Source organism: Pieris brassicae, chromosome Z (assembly GCF_905147105.1).
Source record: "Pieris brassicae chromosome Z, ilPieBrab1.1, whole genome shotgun sequence".
NCBI classification, from domain to species: domain Eukaryota; kingdom Metazoa; phylum Arthropoda; class Insecta; order Lepidoptera; family Pieridae; genus Pieris; species Pieris brassicae.
Window position 1 is genome coordinate 7,548,951 of NC_059680.1, and position 21,159 is coordinate 7,570,109.

The following is a 21,159-nucleotide window of genomic DNA, read 5'->3' on the forward strand; positions in this document are numbered from 1 at the left end:
ATGAAACACGAAACGACGGCGTGTCCCGTTCGATAGTGATTAGTCACTAGCATCTCTAATCCAACAACTAACAAGCCATGATACGCCAGTCAACGATTGGTTTCGTTTTTCGTTTGCAGTCTCACCACATAAGCATTTTTTATGATATACTCATGCATTCCTGTGCATAAGCGAGGTCCGCTAGCGTAATATAAAATTGAATGGTTCATAGGAGAGATGAATTCGGCAGGCGTTAATGGGTCGCGCCGGTAGCAAAATGTCTCGAATTAGGGCCCTGAGCGAAGATATCAAAATAAATTTTATCAAAATTAGAACATTAATTTGTCATCAAATGTTATCCAAACATCCATACCTAAATATTAGAATAGCATTGATGTAACTTTAATACGAAATTTTAATGATTGATACCATTATGATAACACCATCAGATCAAATGAGAATATGCATAATAAAAAAGTTAACTATCCAAATTGCTTTATCGTAGATCGCGTAACATTGTAATGTCATTTTTTAAGCTTTGGAATGATATGATAATTCTAGGAACAAGAATGAAAGATTTGTAAGTAATGTAATAGAATTTAAATATCCTTATATGAAGACTTTTAGCATTTCTGCAACTGTTTTTGAGATTGAGAAGAAATTTACTTTGTTACTTAATTCTAAATAATAATTAATCCGCCACAAATGGCACCTGGGCCTGAAAGACTGGGCCACATTAAAAACACTAAGCCTGGTTATGATTGGATATGAAAATCACTATCTAAATTTTTTATATACGTATATAATACGTCTTAAAATGATTGAAATATGTTTCACCTTGCATTCATCGTCTTGATGAAAATATCTTTTCCAAACGTGTATTTCAGAGACGAAAGATTCCAAACAATGCATGCTTTAAAATACGTCGTGGGTAGCGTATAGAATATTCGTAAGCGCCGCAGTGGAAAGTAATGATGTGAGGTATCGAGTAATAAGCTAGCAATTAGGTTGGGAACGTATGAGGCTAAAAATAGAGAAACCATATTTGAATGTTATAACATTGTTACATGTTAAAAATAGCGTTATAACGCTATTTTTAACATAAATTATTTCTAACAACAATAATTTTAGAATTCACATTATTTAATAATCATCTTCAAGGTCATCAAAGATCGAAATGTAAAGAGTACTTTTACACTTTCTTTAATAAGTAGGTGAAATTATTACTGCTTTACAAAAAGTTTAGGAGTATTCAACAAATTTGTTGTGATGCACGCTAAGTCCGGAAAGTTTCTTCATATGAAATTAAAAACAAAAATATAAAATGGTGCCAATGAAATGAGTTTAGTACGTAGAGTACTTTAATCACAGGATAAACCTTAGGATGCGATTTATGGTTTCAATTAAAAAGTTATTCAGTCAGATATTATACGTAATAAAAACAAAAGTTTTGTCTTCATACGGGTAAATAAATTCTATTACGTATCCACAGTTATTTTATTTTATAATAGATTGAAGTAAGGTACTGACCTAATAATATATAACTGAGTGTATTTATAGTTATTATACTTTAGTTTGTTTCTCAAGGACCGGGAGTGTTATTTCAGCTTTTATAAACAATGGGTTATACTTTGATACTAAAAGTCAATTATTGCGTCATTTAACACTGCACTAATCTTACTATTTGTTCTCATGTGTCACACGTGTTTGTACTAATCACGAGCTTCGTATCGATAGAATTTGATTTGTATAGTATATACTTAGTGAATTTGGACAGTAGTTACAGTTGTTATAAAAACTAAACCCCTTATAATGCAATAATCTGTCACTATTAATCACACACAATTAGACGAGTCTAGAACAATTGATAAATATAAAATAAATTCAGTTCATCAACCAAATACAATTTATTAATGTAAATAATTTATAGACAAGTCACTGATCCGCGTCTTAGAGTCTAATGCCGGTTCTTTACGAATTTTTATTAGCGAGCGAGTGTAATACCGTTTTATTGTACTGAAATTAATTGATTCGCAGCTTTTACGTGTACTCTAAAAGCAATTACGCAGATTAAACGCAGATTATTTTCCAACCACCATATTTTGTATATGGTGTATTTATTTGCGTGGTTGTTCTTGGTACATTTATATCTTGTTATGTACAAAAAACAAATTTTGTTGGCCTTCAAATTATGTTTACTTGCTAAATAGATTAAACTGTGCGCCGATAATTCTGAGAAACGATGACGTTATATTAGTATCTTTGATTTTATGGAAAAAAATTTAGTTTGAGTGACACAGTTTATACATAGCATTAACATTATTAATACTGTACAGTATTGATAGTCATGAAAGAACATTTTAACAATAAAGATCCTAGTACATTCTACTTGTAATTAAGGTAAACCTTAACTTTTGTTTCAAGAGCAATGTTAGCCTTGTGGCCAAAAGCGATTCTCGAGGCAATAAGTTCGATTCCCGGATGTGCACCTAAAATTCCACAAACGCAAAGTAAACGAAAGGCTATAAATGTTCAAGGGTACCCTTATTGGTTACGGTTGACATGGCAGCCTGGTTTTGAAGAATGATTGTGTCTATAGAAGCTATTAATTGTTTTATGTCTTTAACAATATTATTACCTACTATTCCTGATGAGCCTATAACTGTTGATAAGGCACTCGATACAGTCTCAAGTGATCTCAGTTTTGTGTGCGTGATATTTACTAAGTTTTAACTTTTTTGGATGTTAAAATGTTTAAATTAATGTCTCAAAGATCCCAAAATATTCTTGTATAGCTCATTCGATTTTCGACTTTTCCTACACTATATTTTCGCATAGTTTTTTCATCAATCATAAAAATATGAATACAGATATTCAGTAAATTAAATACTCAAAACCAAATGAGAAACTACGCTACTACGAAAGGGAGAAAAAAAACTACTGCTGTAATTAAAACCCAATTATTGAAAAATTATTTGTAGACATCGAGGTCAAATGAAAACGCGGTGAATATAATTCAAACAATGTTATTATAAAGGTATCAGACATCACATCAGGATCTAACGTCCTTTCAAACACTGCATGCACTAGACATATCAGAATAGATTTCTGTTTCCACACGAAGTGAAAATGAGCTTATGAAAATTCAAGAAGCTACCTTTGTAACGTCATATTAGTAAGAAAATATGTAGATAATGTTAGCCTTAGATATAAATCTATATTACTTTATTCTCTTTGGTGTGACATGACATATTATAAGGAACTTTTAATGCCGTTCGATTCTATTTACAAATAAGTAATCAATGTTAAAGATGGTAGTTAATTTTGCCTTTACGTAATTAGAACATTCGCACTACACCATAGAGTCCTGCGATATAAGTCTGGTGTTGGACACATATCAGTGTTCATTACAAAGATAAGCTTTTATATCTTTCTCAATCAGTATTCCCGTACGTACGCCTTTGACTCCTAATAAAAAATGCAACAGAGCAATATGAGCACCAATATCACACCTAGTACTCTCTTTTTACTCATATTTTTTGTTTCATCAACTTATCTACTTAAGTCTTAAAACCTTCACACATAATATATATATGTAGTCATCGGGTGTACAATTCACGTGAAATTATGCTAAGTCGCAAATCGCCCTTTGTCAGGTTTTCGAAGTGTGTCGACGAAAGATTGAACGGTTATCACAGTACTTGTTGAAGCAACTTTCTTTCACTTAACAAGTTCAGATTGCATTAATCCTTATACACGACAAATATAACGTTACATTTTTGTTTTATATTCATTTACGAATGTTGCTCTCACTCGCACTTATTCCCCTGGCTCTGCCAATAATGTGTTTTGCCCTCCTTTAAACTTCCTTCGCGAAGGAAGGTAGTACAAATGGACGAATATTGGTTGATACATTCATAACATCGTTGACGTAAATAAACAATAGTAACATATTTTTTTAATAATATTGTTACGCGATTAAGCGCATCTAAGTATTTTTTTTTTAATTAATTACTACACTGTGGTTATTATTGTCCATCAAAATACGCATGATTATCCTTTATTTGTTACAGTATACGTTGATTAATTTTAGACATCAAAGTACTTGAGCAAGAGCAAGAGCAAGCAATTGAGCAAGTTTAGAAATACATAAATATGTTAAAAATAAAAACAGCCTTTGATGTTGGAAGCTGTTTTAAAATCTGATTTTTTTAACCACTCAAAATGATTTTAAAAATAGTATATTTTTAGTAGGGATGCATCTGATACCGATTCCGATATATCGGCAATACTTTGGGTTTGCCGATAAATCGGTATCGGCGCTAATTTTTACTGCCGATACTAAGATACTTTTCAAATTTCGCACTTTGAAAAAGTAAAGTAAACGCGCATCTTGTTTGATCTAGTTCATTGCAAACGAGGAATGGACTATCTATGCTCGGGGAATCTACGCGTGTTATATTATATCTCTCACCCGCTTTGTCCCCGCGTATTCCATTTCGCTAATCGCTAGACACTTTAGTTGACTTTTAAATGCTATCGTGCGTAGTATTTTATCGATACCATATTAAATTAAATAAAGAATTACAAAAATCATATCAATGTTAATTTTAATTATTAATTTTAATACATAAATATCTCAATCAATGTTTGTGTGTGACTCTTTATATTTATTAAATAAAAATTAAAAACTTTAACCTTCATATATTTCACCAAAATTTAAGGTTAATTTAATAAGCATTGGTATCGGTATCCATATTTCTATAAGAGTATCGACATCGGTATGTTATCAGGAAAAAGGCGTATCTATGCATCCCTAATTTTTTGCCAAAATAAATAATTCGGAAATCGATTTTGTAAAAAATGGCTTTGAAATGTCGCAACTAAATTAAAATGAAGTTTAAATCGCTATAGTTAAGTTTTCATGTATTCACTTTCACAGATTTTAAGCTATGACAAATTAAATTACTTATAATATATAGTTTTCCTTGATTTATTAAAAACCTAGTTAATAATAAATACATTATTTGCTACATATCTTTCTTTATTTAGCTGAAATATCTGACACCTATTTTTAACCGTATGTTGACCTATTTGTAAAAGATTTTATACAAAGCTGGTACCAATTAAGAAAATATAGTAAAACTAAGTTTATTGGAGAGAAACCCAGTACTTGAGAATTAGGACTGAGGTGAAAAGAAAACGCAAAACATTTTTAAATGTTACATCTCCGTGCCGCGTCACCTAAGAGTGCTTTGTCAACGCTCAGCTCACCAAACAATTGTTAAATGCTCTCGCACCCATATCTGCATAACTACATGTCTTCACTCTGAGTAGTGGTAATTTTAAACCAAACACTGTTAGAATATCTATATATACAATTGATTAAATAATTCTTATTTTCAATCACCAAGTTTTCTATAATTATCTGAAATGTATTTGTATTTATATTTGACTTTTAGGTGAAAAATTATTGGAAATTATTATTACTAATAATATAGAATTTGTCAGACTTTTAAGTGGTTGGAACTGATGCCCTAAAAACCTTTCTAAGAACCGGTCACTCATCGATCGGTGAATTACTAAGCAACGAATTAATGAATTTATATTAAAATTTAAAGAATGTGGAACCCTCTTTCCCAAGTAGAGATTATATAAACACCACGAGAAAATACTACTTTAATGTTTCCTAGTCTGGACCATTAAGACACCAAGTTCTCAAAGCTCTAATGGCTAGATTTAAACGTAACTAATATCGCTTAACCCTCGACTACTGTATAATTCATTTGTAGTATATGCATATGTTAATGTTTAAAAGACCCTCTTAACATGTCATAGACACAAATACCGCCTTGAATTATGCAATTGTATGTTATTACTATCTCTCTCTCTCTCCTTAATCCGCAGCTCATGTCTAAGTGTCGTGATCAGAAAGGAAGCCTCTGGAGTTGACTATCTGTTTCTACCGGTTTCTGTCCAATGCCTCTCTTATGACAGTGTACAGTTTTGAGGAAGATGAGTCTTTTACTTGATCGGTTCATCTGGCTGGTGAACAGCCACGTGATCTTTTACCTTCTGTTCTACCGACTACTATCAGTTTCTCCAAGTTCTCATCGCCTCTGCGCACTGTATGACCAAAATAAGATACAATTCGTTGTGGTCATATAAAACACTCTGAGATTTTTAGAGCGAAATTTTAATTAGAACACATATTTGACTTTCCGCGATATCAGCGATTATCCCTATGGAACCAATTCGATAGTGTTATTACTACTTCAATACAGAAAACTTAGCGTCCTAATTTCGGTTAAAATTCCAAGTTTCAAGTTCATAATCATCAAGGTAATCACAATTTTCAATGAATATTTTTATATCAATCTAATCGTTCTGGTGACGAATTGTGTTGAACGTTACTCAAATTTGAGCGGATCGAAATTGAACTTTAAATTATTGTCATGTATTCTAACACTGATTAATGGTTTGATAAAATTCCACTTAATTTACTGTAATCAATAACTTTCTCTTTCACTTAGCTAGAAATGGAACTTGGATTTTTCGTTAAGTTGTCATAGCTGATTATCAATTCTAAGTAAATAATTTAATCGACTGCGGCTTAGTACATGGCACATGGCGTATAACCAAGGCGTGTGTATAACCAACCAACCAACCAATTTTTTTTTATTAATAGGTAAGCTATTCCTAACATATTTACATTTTTTTAACGGAAGAATGTATTAATGGGACACAGATAGATCATAGATACGGGATCTCATCGACACATAGTAGTAGTTAATAATTCGAACGCATCGAACCTCTGTGTAGAGAACGCACGCTTAACAAACCTAGCTACTACACTACACATATACAGTCTTAGTGAGAGTATAATAGTGGAAATTGTACGATGTACCAGACACTTCCTCTTTGCAGGTAAATGCGGCACTTATGAGACTTATCATTTGAGATCACCCTAAAAGGCCCAAGTTCGAGCATCCGTCAGAAAAAAGGGGTGGTTGTATAGAATACATATGTTTGATTGACTTTGTCAGTTTGATATAAAGACCGATTTCTCTGTATTTTAATATTATTTCATGCAAATATGTAACAGCGAAAGAGTGACACTCTTACATCCTTACTACAAGGATTATGTAATAGATTATTTAGCAGATAGGCCAACACTGCTCTAAGATATATACTGTTTCTTAGAGCAGTGTTGGCCTATTGGCTTCAGCTTGCTACTCCCAACCCTGAGGTCGTAGGTTTGATCCCCGGCTGTGCACCAATAGAATTTCTTTGTATGTGCGCATTTAACATTCGCTCGAACGGTGAAGGAAAACATCGAGAGGAAACCGGCTTGCCTTAGACTCAAAAAGTCGACGGCGTGCGTCATGCACTGAAGGCTGATCACCTACATGCCTATTCGATTAACAAATGATCATGAAACAAATACAGAAGTCTGAGCCCCAGGCCTAAAATGGTTGTAGCGTCATTGATTTTACATATTTTAATAGGGCCCACAAGATTTCTAGTATAGTTATGATTTTATTTTTACATTTTGTCAAGTAATTAGTGCCGTTGTGTTTCACAATATTGAATTTAAGATATAAACAAATATTACATAAATAATAGCCATAATAAAATAACTCCTAACTCACAATATAATATATAAATTGTTCGAATTTTCTCTGCATTTCTGTTTACATCTGTCGGGGTTGAGTTTAATAGCTCATGAAATGTATGTAAGCAAGGCAAAGTCACTTGAACGACACCGACAAACGCAAATACATCTATAGAGAGCACAGTCATTGTTAACTCTGCCGTAATCCCTTTTTGAGTCGCTATACAAGTCATTTTTCGTAGAGGAAGACAACTTGATAAACATAAGCCATTGTCTCCGCTACTTGGACTTTTATGTTAAACGGTAATCTTCCGAAAGGAGGTAATTGTCAATCGTGAAGCTTCTTGTGATTTTGACATACAAATTAGAAATCTATATCTATACTATTATTGTAAAGAGGATATATTTTTATTGTACATAATAAACTCAAAAACTAGTTCGATTTGTACAATTATTTCAACACTGGAATGCTACATTACCCACAAATAATACTGGCTCTATTAATTTCCAGAATATTGAATAAAATAAACAAACAGAATACGAAACCGGGACAGGCCGCTAGTCAATCAGAAAACGTAGATTCTTAATTTATATGGCATAAACTAAATGTGTATAAGCTTTAAGACAAAACATAGCGACGCTTGAAAACCTTCACGTGTGTGTAAATATGAAAACGGATTAAATCTGCTTGAAAATGAAATATAATAAAGATCTTCATTACGCGATGCACGAAGGCTGGGTTTGTTTTTTCTCATGTGCACAGTAACGAGGCGGTAATCCCCTGTTCATCGGCTGATACCTATGTTATAAAGTTACGAATTTTATAACGGAAAAATATATCGAGCACAGGACAACGGCCGAAACATTGTCGGCTTTATGTTGCGAAACGATTAACCCAACAAAGAATAAGGATATTTCTTATATAAATTTTAAAACTCTTATGGATAACCCAAAGCATTTTGTTAGACGGGATTCAAATTAGGGAACAAAGTAGACTTTCTTAAAAATCTTACAGATAGCCATGATTTATAATAAAACAAAATACGTATTCAGTATGTTTTGTAAGAAAAGGTTCTGAAAATATAGTAAATCCGAGTGTTTCTTGTAATACATAAATTCATACGTTAATGGCATGTCCGTGTCATATGGAATCCCGACCAGAATTGCTTTTCTATTGTTATTCAATGGAGACTTGCGGTTCAAATATTTTATAACTTTATTGTGAGTGACCCTAGTATAAAGGTTAAAGTAGACCTATCTTTTTTACAATTTTATTGTATAATACATCAATACTTTTAAATAAAAACATAAATATAAAAAAATATATTATTATTTATGAATTAAATTATTTGTCCTCCCATTGTTGATTAATAAATTTAGCTTTCGCTGTAGTGTGAAAAGAATTAAACATAAAGTGTATATATACGCTCTAAATAATCATAAAACAGGACTGAAGCAGATGTTTTCTAGTTTGTTAAAGTTGCAAAGGCTTAACATGTAACTAAAAGGCGTATCGCCGTTTACAAGGATCAATCAATGTGTTCCGGCTGCTAACAAAGCAGCGGTCAAGGCGTTAAGAGGGGTTCCTTGTCAGCGCCACCGCTTTCCGCCACGCCGTCACCCAGGCCCTATTGAGATTGATGTTCCGAACGCCAGGCTTCAGAGCTCACTCCGACTGAATACTAAGAGACCGGCCATTCCTCGCTCAATTAGGCCCGATCCGACCGGGTTTTGTCTCGGGCAGCTACGATGCTCTCTCGACACTTCATCGCATACCAAATTAACGCCATATTTTTCATATAAGCCCCCCGATCAAAGTATCTCAATGAACGTTAAGTTGAAGCCTTTTTCAGACCTCAAATGAGATTCATGCTTTTAATGTCTTTAGTTTTCGGTGTTTTTAAGTTACTGGGATAAAACTTTAATAATGAACATCGTTAAAAACTTTGTATATCTACAACACTCATTTTATATTGAAGACGTACTAATGAAGGTATCAATATATAAATTCATATAAATTTAATGGTGAGTCAGCTATCAGAGAGCTTATAAGCGTAGTTAATGAAGCATCCATTACTATCGACTATATTTTTATGTACAACGTTTTTTTTTCACTGTATTGAATATACATATGTATTTCTAATAGTATTAAAATTGGGAAATATATTTTGGCTATTGTTAAGATACAATCATATTCACTAGAGTAAAAGCATCACCGTAGATTGGGCAGCCTGTACTTTAATTTATTCAAGTATCCAATTGTGTGAAAGCTTGTTTCCAAGAAACATTCAGTCATTAAGCTCAGCTAATTAGCTTCACTTTTAGGGCGAAGACAATTATTTCGTAAAACAATAGTAAAGCGCAAACACTTACAGAAATTTATATTTAAAAATAAAAATATTTCTTTTGAAGATAATTATTTCATAAAAGTAATTATCATGTCATAAAAGTGTATTCATTTTTATATCTTTGTGGCTTAGAAAAGTGCAGCCACAGCCTATTCTTGGCTTCAGATTTTTGTGTCTGTTTCGAGATGATTTTTAAATACGAGGTATGCTGACTTCCTCGCTACTTTCGCACAAGCGTGACTCGATCTCACGATCTCAGAGTTGAAAGTGCACGCTCAAACCACTAGGCCAACTCTGCTCTGGTTAGTAGCATAAAACTGGTGATACTAGTTTGATTCCCATGGAATTTGGAATTATTTGGGTTACAAGGTACAGCGGACTCCATGTCCGCTGGTGGTGAATTAGGCATAAGGTTCACTTTATTATTGATGCGCAACTACATTATAAATATATACAATTTCAATAAAGGTCGTCAACGTTTATTGATACGATGTTTACTGACTGAAGCACATAAATCTCATTTAAGTATTATGAAGGTAACTGCAATGATTCATCTCAAAGTGGATAAATTAGTTCAATAAAAGAAAACATACATAAACGTCAAATATGATGGCCAAACGCCATTTACGATTCAAGGACAAAACACTAAGTAGGAGGGCCATATAAATTATGTAAGCGATAAACCAAAAGTTTATTATAAAGTTCCTAGGATTAATAACATATACAATATGTATGATTACAAAACGAAAGTGACAATAGGGAACTATGTGCCGCATCCTTATATTCTACATAGCCTAATTATATCTTGGTTTTGTGAATGCTAATCTTTATAACCGGTTAGCTGAGTCTAGTGCAAGTGGTATACCACACGATCCCAAGTTTGCAACTGAATACAACGAATATTGTAAAAATTTAAAACCTTTAGATACAAAATCTTACGCTTTAAGAAGATACAGAGTACCGGGATCGAACAATTTTCTCATTATTGGAGCTTAACAAACAGATGAATCAACCCTTTGCCGCAATGAAAGTTACTTCTGACGCATAAACTAAAATCCTTGTAATTTAAGGCTACACCCCAACGATGCATAAATATGCGATAGTTGTGTTATATAAATATATAATACAACTATCGCAGAATATTAATAATTCGTAACATAAATAAATAATAATGTAATAGTCAATTTTATAAATAATAATGTAATAGTCAATTCATAACGTCTATTTGATATTATTATTACAGTCCAATGAAATGTTATACCACGCCATCTATTGCCGAGCAGTTTACAAAACTTGAGTAATGTAAATGTAATCAATTCGCATTTATATCCGTTAAATATTTGTTTAATCTGTAGTTATCGTATACCAACACATCTGGGTTTTTTGGCTACTAAATGGTTTATTAACATGATACGATACCTTGTCTAATCTGTTACACTAAACTGGTTCCTAACCGCGATACGAGAGTCTTCTCAGAAATAACTTGAGACAAAAATTTTAAAACAAAGCAAAACGTGTTGATCTCCATATGTAATGTCAATCGCGAAACAGCTCTTCTGTTAAATAATTAGTAGGAGAAATTAGTAGGAGTTTTTAGATACAGGCGAATTAGCGCTTTGATCAACTTATTCCAACTAAAAGTTCTTTATTATGAACTTTGAAAACAATTCGTTTGCGCGTGCATTTCACGTAACTACATTCTCAAAGTTATGTAAAATATTTAGCGACATTCCACTACGTACCTAAAATTTTATATTAAATTTCACATTTTGTTATGTATAACTTTTTATTGAAACTCATTCGGTCAAACAAAGTTTTAGTAGACGTAGCAAATGCTGTAGCTATACATATTGAATTTCTCAGAACGGTGATGAACTCTGCCTTTTATACGGTGTTTGCAAACAATGAGACATTCGTCATCGGAAATTTAAACCGTACAGACTAAGAATATATTTTGTACTAAATATGGATCGTTGTTTTATGCAATGTAAATAACGTATTGTATAATTAAATGCATAGTCGACCGTGCTTACTTGTAAATATTAGAAATATTGTCGGATAAGTGGCGATGCTGGTTGACCGCAACACTTAAATCGTAATATAGATGTTAAAATAGTCATGGGGTGTAAAATACAAATGACGAAGTTGTAACTGTATCTCATATTTAACATAAATTTAAAGTCATATAGACTCATAAGTATGTCACAGTCGACTCTTTAATATTTGAAAAACATATCATTAGGATAAGTAATGTAAATATATTTTATTGGAAAAAAATGTAGAATCGATAAACCAAGGTAAAACAGTACCATGTTGTAAGGAAAATGTTTTTCGTGACACTATTTGTCGCCTTTGAAGTTATTAATAATATTATAAATAGGAAAAAATACGAGGAAAAGGATTTTGCCTGGTATTTCTATTCAGAAAATCTGGCTGGATACGCATACTTTTGCCCCAGGCATACACTTAACACTTATGTAGGGATGCTTCCTTGGCCCCGATCCTTCGCAAGAGACAAGTACACATTTGCATATCAGTAAGTGCATACATTAATTCCTGTCTATAGATACCAATAATAAACCTTTTAGCCGAATGTTGAATACTGAACTAAATGATTGTCACCTCACGTCACAACATGTTCGTTATTTGACGCCCAATTGATTTATCACAGATGAAAAAGAAATTAAAATACCTGGATATTTATAGAATGATGTGTTCGTGAATTATAAATAGTAGACGTCCGATCGGATGTTACTGATGACTCTATAAATACAAATACAATTATTTTTTAGACACAATACGAACTCAGATCAAATTTATTTCTGTTTTTTTATGTAAGAAAAATAATTGAGCCATAAGCATTTTACTTAAGGGGATGTTGCTGTGCGTAAACCTTGCTTCAAATTATTTATTTTAATTTATTACGACACATATTACTTTTTGTTTATATTTTTTTACACGACGCATTAACATTGTTAGCTATTATAAAAACAAATAATTTGTGAATTTTAAACTATTTGAATAATTGAAATTCAGTACAGATCCAGTTGTTGGTAGGTCAAATATAGGAAACAACTATGTTAGAAGAAATCAGGATCAAGAGGGCATCACTCAGTATTTAAGTACTTATCATTACAGCAATTATAAATGTTTTTCAGAATTAAAAAGAAATAATCAGTAACAACATATATAATCAGTGGCGCTACAACCTTTTTTTAGGTCTGGGCCTCAGATTTCTGTATCTATTTCATGATTTTTTTTAAATCTAATAGGCAAGTAGGTGATCAGCCTCCCGTGCTTGACACACGGGGACTCTATTATCTTAGTTCGGCAATAACAAAATTAGCTTTGTCTCACAATTTATAAGGCATTTTATAAACATTCCCACAATTACGAAGCAAAATATATAAAAATCCACTGCTTGATCCATCTGATAAAATATTTACTAAGTTCATTCACAACACCGCTAAGGTTTGGATGACGTCGACATGAGCCAAGGTCTTCTGTCTCAAATCGAGATGTAAAAAATCTTTACGTAAGTGTCAAAGTTTAATAACAATAAACCGCCGGTAACACATGTGGTAATGTTGAATTTAGTTTTTCTTATATTTTATAATACGATTGTCTTTAATAGACATTGAATAGAGTTTATATGTGCTTTAGGTAGTTTCATTAAGCTCGACGCGAACAAAGTTGGGTGGGCTTTAGTCTTATATATTAGCTCTAGTGATATATAACTATCACAAATAATGGAAAATTCGATTTAGAAATAGACATCACTGCGACCCTATAGAAATGATACTTTTCAATAGAAAATATGTGATTCGTAGCAATGTTGAATTTGGAAACTGCGTGTAAGATTGACGCATGGTCTGTTTCACAGTCGCAGGGGCTAGTGGATACTATGAACGATAAAAATGTGGTGAGATATACATGACTACAATTAAACAGGTGCCCGTTTAAGCTAGAAATCCGGCATTAATGAAGTATGAGACAAAATCCGCATCCGATTTATCGATTTTTTATTTTTACTCGAAGGTATTGTATATTTCGAAACAATTATAGGTTTGCGGGGAAGCAAAAAGGACGGACGAATTTATAAGTGAATTTGTTAATTATTCATTATTATTTTCTAATGCTTTCTAATACAAATTTTAAAATTAACAAATAATTTTCAATTGTGGCATTCCTTGATGGAGGCTTTTAGCTCTTATCGAAATTTACATATATTATTATATTACTTTCGGCGGATTTCTTGTAGTTATGTGGAATAAAATAAAGCTATATTAATATTGTTAACTTTAGTAAAAAACAAATGTAAAACGGAGGCTTAACACAAATTTTTAAAAGGTGTTACCGACTTTGTATAAAACGTTTTAAGATAGGACCGCCTGAAATATCAGTAACTAAAAATTTATGTATAAATTTTTCTATCTCGGGTTTAGTAGAAGCAAATAAAGATAAAAATAGCGACGGCCGACAGTGAGCAATTTGCCTTACGTCATTTACCTGGTCATAATGTAAAGATTAGACACGTATTAAATGTTTAGGTGATCACTAAGGTTTAATTTTTGACAAATGTGCAATAAATCATCTTTTTAATAGCGATTAGTGTGACCACGATAGCAAGATTTCTCAAGTAAGAGAAATAAGAAATCTTAAGAAAAAAGCAGAAACCTCTATACAAATTAAAAACATTAGCACTTGAATCTATTGATTTCTGAATTCGTATTGATAGCCAAAATTGGTATGAAATTTGTAAAGGCAAGACTCGTTAGATGCGCAGAAGAAGGTTTTTAAGTTTCCCATCAAAATACATCCTGAAACTATCACGACTAAACAAAATTTAAGCCCCGAGCTATCTGCCGAAACTTTTATATTTTTTTAGTATTTTTGTAAATGCGTACGTAAGGTCTATGCTAGGATCTATAACTGTCTTTAAAGTGCAATGCGCCTAAAGCATCCGTTGCATCTAGATTAAGCAACACTGATAACAATATGGGCCACACTATCACGAGTTATCTAACTCCTACACACTGCCGATCATATTTTAGTTTAATTACCTTTTCATACATCATCATGAATGAACTTTGAATTGAACTTTTTTAAACAGTTACTGTATCCTTGCCGTATCCCCTTAATCTTAAATTAGTTTTATTAGTGTTTTAACTAAAGCAGTATACTGTAATTATTGTAACATCGTTTATGAAATAGTACTTACAATCCCATGAAAGTGATTTAAAATTTTCTATAAGAATAATACGAACTATCTATGGACCACTGTTAGGAAAATCTACGACACGTAATAATTACGACAAGTATGTATGATAACTGATTATTTTACAAAATTAATTAGCCTTTGTTGATTTATACATTATTATATAATATAACCAAAGAAGCTTTATATTGTTATTTTGTATAAGTATTTCTTGTATATTATTCTTATCTTGTGTTTTTATATGTAGGTTGAAAGAGTATTCATAATTAACAAGTATCGCTTATAGGCAAATTGAAGTTATCGTGTATTGTGCAAGGCGTCGCGTTGGGTCACTTATGATAAACTGGACAGATAAGTGTTCCCAAAAATCAGAAAAATGCTTCGTTCAACTTAGTTTGAAGACATGTGTAACTAAAATTGGGAGATTGACACAGTCCAGCGATAACATGGATAACCTCAGACTGGCAATCTTTGGCCAGTCATGATAATGATTACGTTCATAGCATCAACTTTGAATAATTACTATTTTGGTTTTATTCTCCTTCTCTTACGGATGAAGACAAGGGAAGATCTTTGTTATTCCTCTAATCTGGCTTTCTCTAGGCATAGGAATCATATGACTTTTAACGATAGATGATATAATGGCTACATCAAATGTATTGGATGACAACTTAAATTCAAACGATTTATATTGCATATGACGAACATGTTTTTTTTATTCAGATAAACAATAGAAAAAATGTGACTCTATAAATCTAAATCTGGGCGTCCTGTTCATTATTTATTTTTCTTAGTAGACAAGTAGATGATCAGGCTTACATGCCTGACACACGCCGTCGACTTGGGGCTAAGGCATGCCGGCGTTTTTAGTATTAACTCTCGCTTGAACGGTGAAGGAAAATGCTGTCCAAACAGTAGACTACTAAATGTGATTTATAGATAGATTTGACATTCCAATACATTATTTTCTTTGTTTATACTTCCCTACAGTTTTAGGAATCGCGTCCTCATTTGTTATCTAAGAAGGAAAAAATCATTTTAAGTGTCATTATTTTGTATAAATAGAAGTATATATTGTGCAATTATAATGGTAACCTTTGGTAAAGGTTAAAGAAAACATATTATTTTTATAATCAAATGACCTGCACTGATAGGAATTGAATGATGTTTGCGTCGGGAAGCGTCCTACATTTGTAGGTTTATAGTGAAATAAATCTTTTAAGCACAAAATATTAACTTTTTTAACCCGTAGTTTATCTGTTTTAGGTCATTGCACGATAGTGTCAATTGTTTTATTAATACTACTTATCTTCTATTATAGTTAGTTATTTATTACCATACAGTTTAGTACACAATAAGTTTCTCCATTCCACTTATAATATATATCAAAATTAAAATTGCAGAAAATTCCTACATTATCGTTATCCATATTTACAAGTATATTAAAAGCCCATAAGTCAACAAGTTACGTCGCTCTATTTGCACATCCTATAAATTACCCTGAGTCTAAAGAGGCCAAATTTTGCGGAATGATTACTAACAAACGTTTGCGTTGAAGATAATCATAAAATCTTTATCAATTAAATGTTTACACAACTGCCTGTATGCATTTTAGTTGTCCCTTTCGCACGTATAGTGCAAATGGAATGTATGAAGAAGACAGCGCTACCAAAATGTATATTTAGGCACTTTGATATCTAGTCGTCAGGAAGCAAAAGATAACCCTTGATATTCGATTGCGGATTTGACGGGGTCAAATTCAAATAACCATTTTTTTAGTTTATATAATGAAATAAGATTATAGGAATTGGTGTATTTCATATATTAATAATAATACACCGAAAAGTTTGACAACATTATCACACAAAATTTCAAAGTAATTGTATTTTAAATAGTTTTTTACATTTAAAATTGTTACAATTAAACTAGTTGAGATGCTCCGCCATTAGCGAACACAACTTCTAACTTGGCTAAATATAACCTTAGTCGCAAAACTTTGTCTCTATTGTGTATAGGAATACAAGTTGTATCTGAATCAGAGAACATTAATATTAGAAACTCGTTTAATATGTTAGGAAACGGGCCTTAATACGAAACATCGCTGAATAGGCATCAACAACGCTTCGGGCGGCAAAAAAGCAAGGAAAACTAGGATCTTCAACCTCGACTAACCGTACACGTGCCATAAATTTCATATTTCGTGCAATAAACAGAATATGTTAATACTACTTACTAAGCTTTATTATTAATGTATAAATGCTAATAAAGTGGGTGCTTTGTATCGAAATGCAGACACTAATTATTTCATCTAAATATATTCGTTGAAGTTATTTTCTGGTGTATTTAATTTTCGCAGAAACAGTATAAGTATTAATTATGGTTATATTATGATCCTATTGCTAAGGAAGAGATTGTTTTCTCATTATTACTACAATGTATAGATATTTATCTTAAGTATGCCTGTTATTGTTTTAATATAAATAGATTTATTATTATAAACAAATGTTCGTATGCATGACTAAAAATACTTATATATAACATTTGGCAAATTTAATAAGGTAACAAGGAACTACAAATGTATTAATGTAATAATTATTGTTTCAGCTCAAAATCAAAGCAAATTAAAAATAATTGCAAATCTATATATTTTCAATGAAAGTACATGCTTGAGAAAATCTTAAATTTCAATTATATGTGATCGGATCTTAGTGCATGCAAATCATATTGAATGTCAAGTCTCACAGTTAATTTATAAAACAATCGTCATGACCATTGATCATTTCATGGACATAATAATTCTTAGACCTCTTGTGAAATTTTTGATTAATGTTTGTGTTGTCATTTAAGTGTGGATAATGATATAGTGTTTTAGTTAAATGATGTAACATGTATTACATGTAAATCAATTGAAATAAAAACAGATTTATCTATTTATTAGCTCCCTGTGTGTGGAGAGATGTAAAATCCCTGGGTTTTAGATTTTCAGTAATTAATAAGAAACTTAACTTTTATATATAATTAATACAATATAAATTACTTTAATACATAATCGGTGCACGTACTAAACGTAAAATTAAAAATAACTTTTGTTTATCGATTTGCACGCATTGCTAACTCCAAGATAACCGATTCATTTAAAAAAATAAAACCTCGTTACCAAAGGTTAAATGCATGGTAAAACATGAGTTTTATGTGTAAAATGAAAGCTTTTAAGAATATGCCTGTATTTTCGAGAACGGAAAATTGAATAAAGAGTGAAGCGACGCCTTCTGATACGAGATTGATGATCCGATTGCACAAGGATATTCGTTAGGCTTGCATATCCCGCATTGAGGCTAACCTTCAGTTTGTAAAAGCATATTTGTTCATACAACAGAATATTCTAGAACGTTCAAGCACTAACACATCGCACGCTAATAAGGCTGTCCGTTCAGGGCATATTTGGCCGTTTCATTTGCCATAGTATAAATGGATCAGTTTTCAGTTCATACGAAATAATTATTATTCTCCGGAAATTGGAACTAGGTTATTTATTAACATACATGTGGGAATAACTATTTTTTATACAACATTACTTGAAAGGAATGAGGTGTATGATATTAAAAGTTTTAAAAAACAACTCGGTGGTTACATGTTTAATGACTATTAAAATACCATAATTATGGATTTAAATTATATTTGCTTTTTTATATATTTAAAAAATACTGTTCTCCCTGCTATTGTGTCCAGGTACTCGGCGGAGAGTTTTAAGAGAATTAGTATAATATTAACTCAACAACATCATTACTAATTATTGTTTTTCTTAGAAATTATTATATTTGTACGGGAACAATTCTATGGTATTTAAGGCCTATAATTATTTAAAAAAGCGGGTGTTTTTTCTCAGTTCTGTTTGTACAAACGCTCTTACGTTCCGAAAAGGCAGTAACGACAATTTAGGAGTAATTTCTTAATTTAAATATATATTAAAACTATAAATAAAATAAAACGTAAGTTATTTATTTATTTATTTTTCTTTTCAATTGTTACACAAATTTATTTGTTACACATAAGTGTTTTCAGTTAGTAGAAATACTTGAATTTTATAAATATTAAAATTTCTCTTGCTCTAACAATTGAAAATACAACAATAATTATAACCATTTCTTTATAATAGCAATAATGTTTATATCGGTACGTTCAGTATATTACAGTACCATTCTTAACAAGCTATAGGGAATACGCTTTATAAGCCTTATTAAAGATAGTTGGTATTTTATATTAAAAAAAATTAGCCGCGTAAAACAGTTTAACAGCCTGCATTCGAGTCAGTGCATAATAATTATCGGATCGGTAGGAATATCACAGTAACAAAAATGTCTTTGGACAAGACAATAAAATAAGACACTTGAATAATTAGTCGATTTAAGTCATAGTCATATAGTCATAAATAACTAAATTGAAAAATTATAATATATAAAAGAATTCTTATTTGAAAAGTTTTAAAATATTTCGACGTCAGCTCACAATTTTTAAATGAGAATTTAAAATAATATTATCATTAGACTTTGCTGAGGCATGATTTTAGCCAGAGATTAATAGCGCAAAATTATAATTGTTACCATATATTTTTTTTAATGCATCCTTGTCGTTATTATATATGTGATGCGATTGCGTAAAAGGTTAATGGATAGAGTATGAAAATGTATACAATACTTAATGATCCTATAACTTAGAACACAAACATTGACTCAGGTAACAATTATGCCTGGCTAGTTACTATGAGATCCCAGAACTGATGATGTGTGCTTGCGAGAGTTTACTTTTGAAATTACTCTGAAAATATTAAATATCGTATTTCGGAGCTGTTGTCATATTGTGTTGCAATGCTCTACTTCCGATAGTCAGTGGCTACTAAAAATATTTTAATATGTAAAATTCAAGATAATATTCTTAAAATAACGAATAACATGAATACATTAAATATAATTTGACAAATATGAAAATTTTTGAATAATTATAACTAAAATATTTCACGATTTTATAAATTGCGTTGTGATATCATTTCATTACGTTAAAAGTGTTAAAACCTCCTACATCAAGCAAAGTTTCCCAAAATTAAATTTTGATTATAGTAATATCCTGCAGCAGAACTTATATTTGATTTTATTATTTACAAAAACCAGCCCTTTCGAGTTTATTTAAGATTTAGTTTATACTTTGCGCACATAAAAACTTTACACGATAGAATAAAGTTTACGGCAATCAATGGCCTACGTTGAGGTTATATTATAAAAAAAGTTTTTGAAAACTTTGTTTTCAGCAATAAATTCGCAAATAAGCTACTTACCTCGGTAAGGAGTGTGATGAGGACGAGTATCAGGGCCGTCGAGAGAGGACGGACCCTCATAATTCTGGCTGATGAATGATTCTGGTATTGTGTAAAACTTGGTCCGAGGGGACAGCGTAGGCACCGTCCGTGCCACGCTAGCGTCAGACCGCGAATGGGACAAGCGGCAAGTCGCGACGAGCACGCTATTCATGTACTCACTCAAATTGCATCGCTAAGATCTCGCAACAGGCGCCTACGCGAACCTTTTATCCAAAGACAAAGCCTTATTTTCGTGCGTAAGGATTCTTTGGATAAAGAATATTTTCTTTGAAAATGTTTAGGTGTTTAAACCTCAAAATATTTGCACAATTATTTTTTAACAATGTTATCGAAGTACTATGACCTCTTTAACCTTTTTGATACGTAAGTTACGAAGAAACCGTTATTCTATTGTAATACAAATAAAAATTAATTTACATCTATATTTAAACTTATTGTTTGTATAAATAGTAACCAGATCATTAAACTCATTTTACGTAATTGATAATAGAATTATCCTCGTCTTTAGTGCGTTACAGGAATAATTATTAAACTATACGATTCTTTGAATATTGAACTGAGTTAATAAGTAGAAAAAATATATTTTAGCCGGCTTTATCCCGCATACCAAAGTCTGCCCAAGTAGGTT

At 31.7% G+C, this 21,159-nt stretch overlaps 1 protein-coding gene across 12 annotated transcripts in view; it reads right to left on the reverse strand.

The window, feature by feature from the left end:
• Nucleotides 1-20,675, reverse strand: part of LOC123718911 (basement membrane-specific heparan sulfate proteoglycan core protein) — a 114,076-nt gene extending 93,401 nt beyond the window's left edge. For 11 of the 12 annotated variants that reach the window (XM_045675905.1, XM_045675903.1, XM_045675898.1 and 8 more), the window contains exon 1: nucleotides 20,490-20,655. In XM_045675905.1, coding sequence (XP_045531861.1) covers nucleotides 20,490-20,549 — 60 coding nt within the window. In that variant the 5' untranslated portion in view covers nucleotides 20,550-20,655. Of the gene's footprint in view, nucleotides 1-20,489 lie in introns of all 12 variants that reach the window. The other variant, XM_045675910.1, reaches the window with a different exon arrangement.
• Nucleotides 20,676-21,159: the final 484 nt, after the last annotated feature.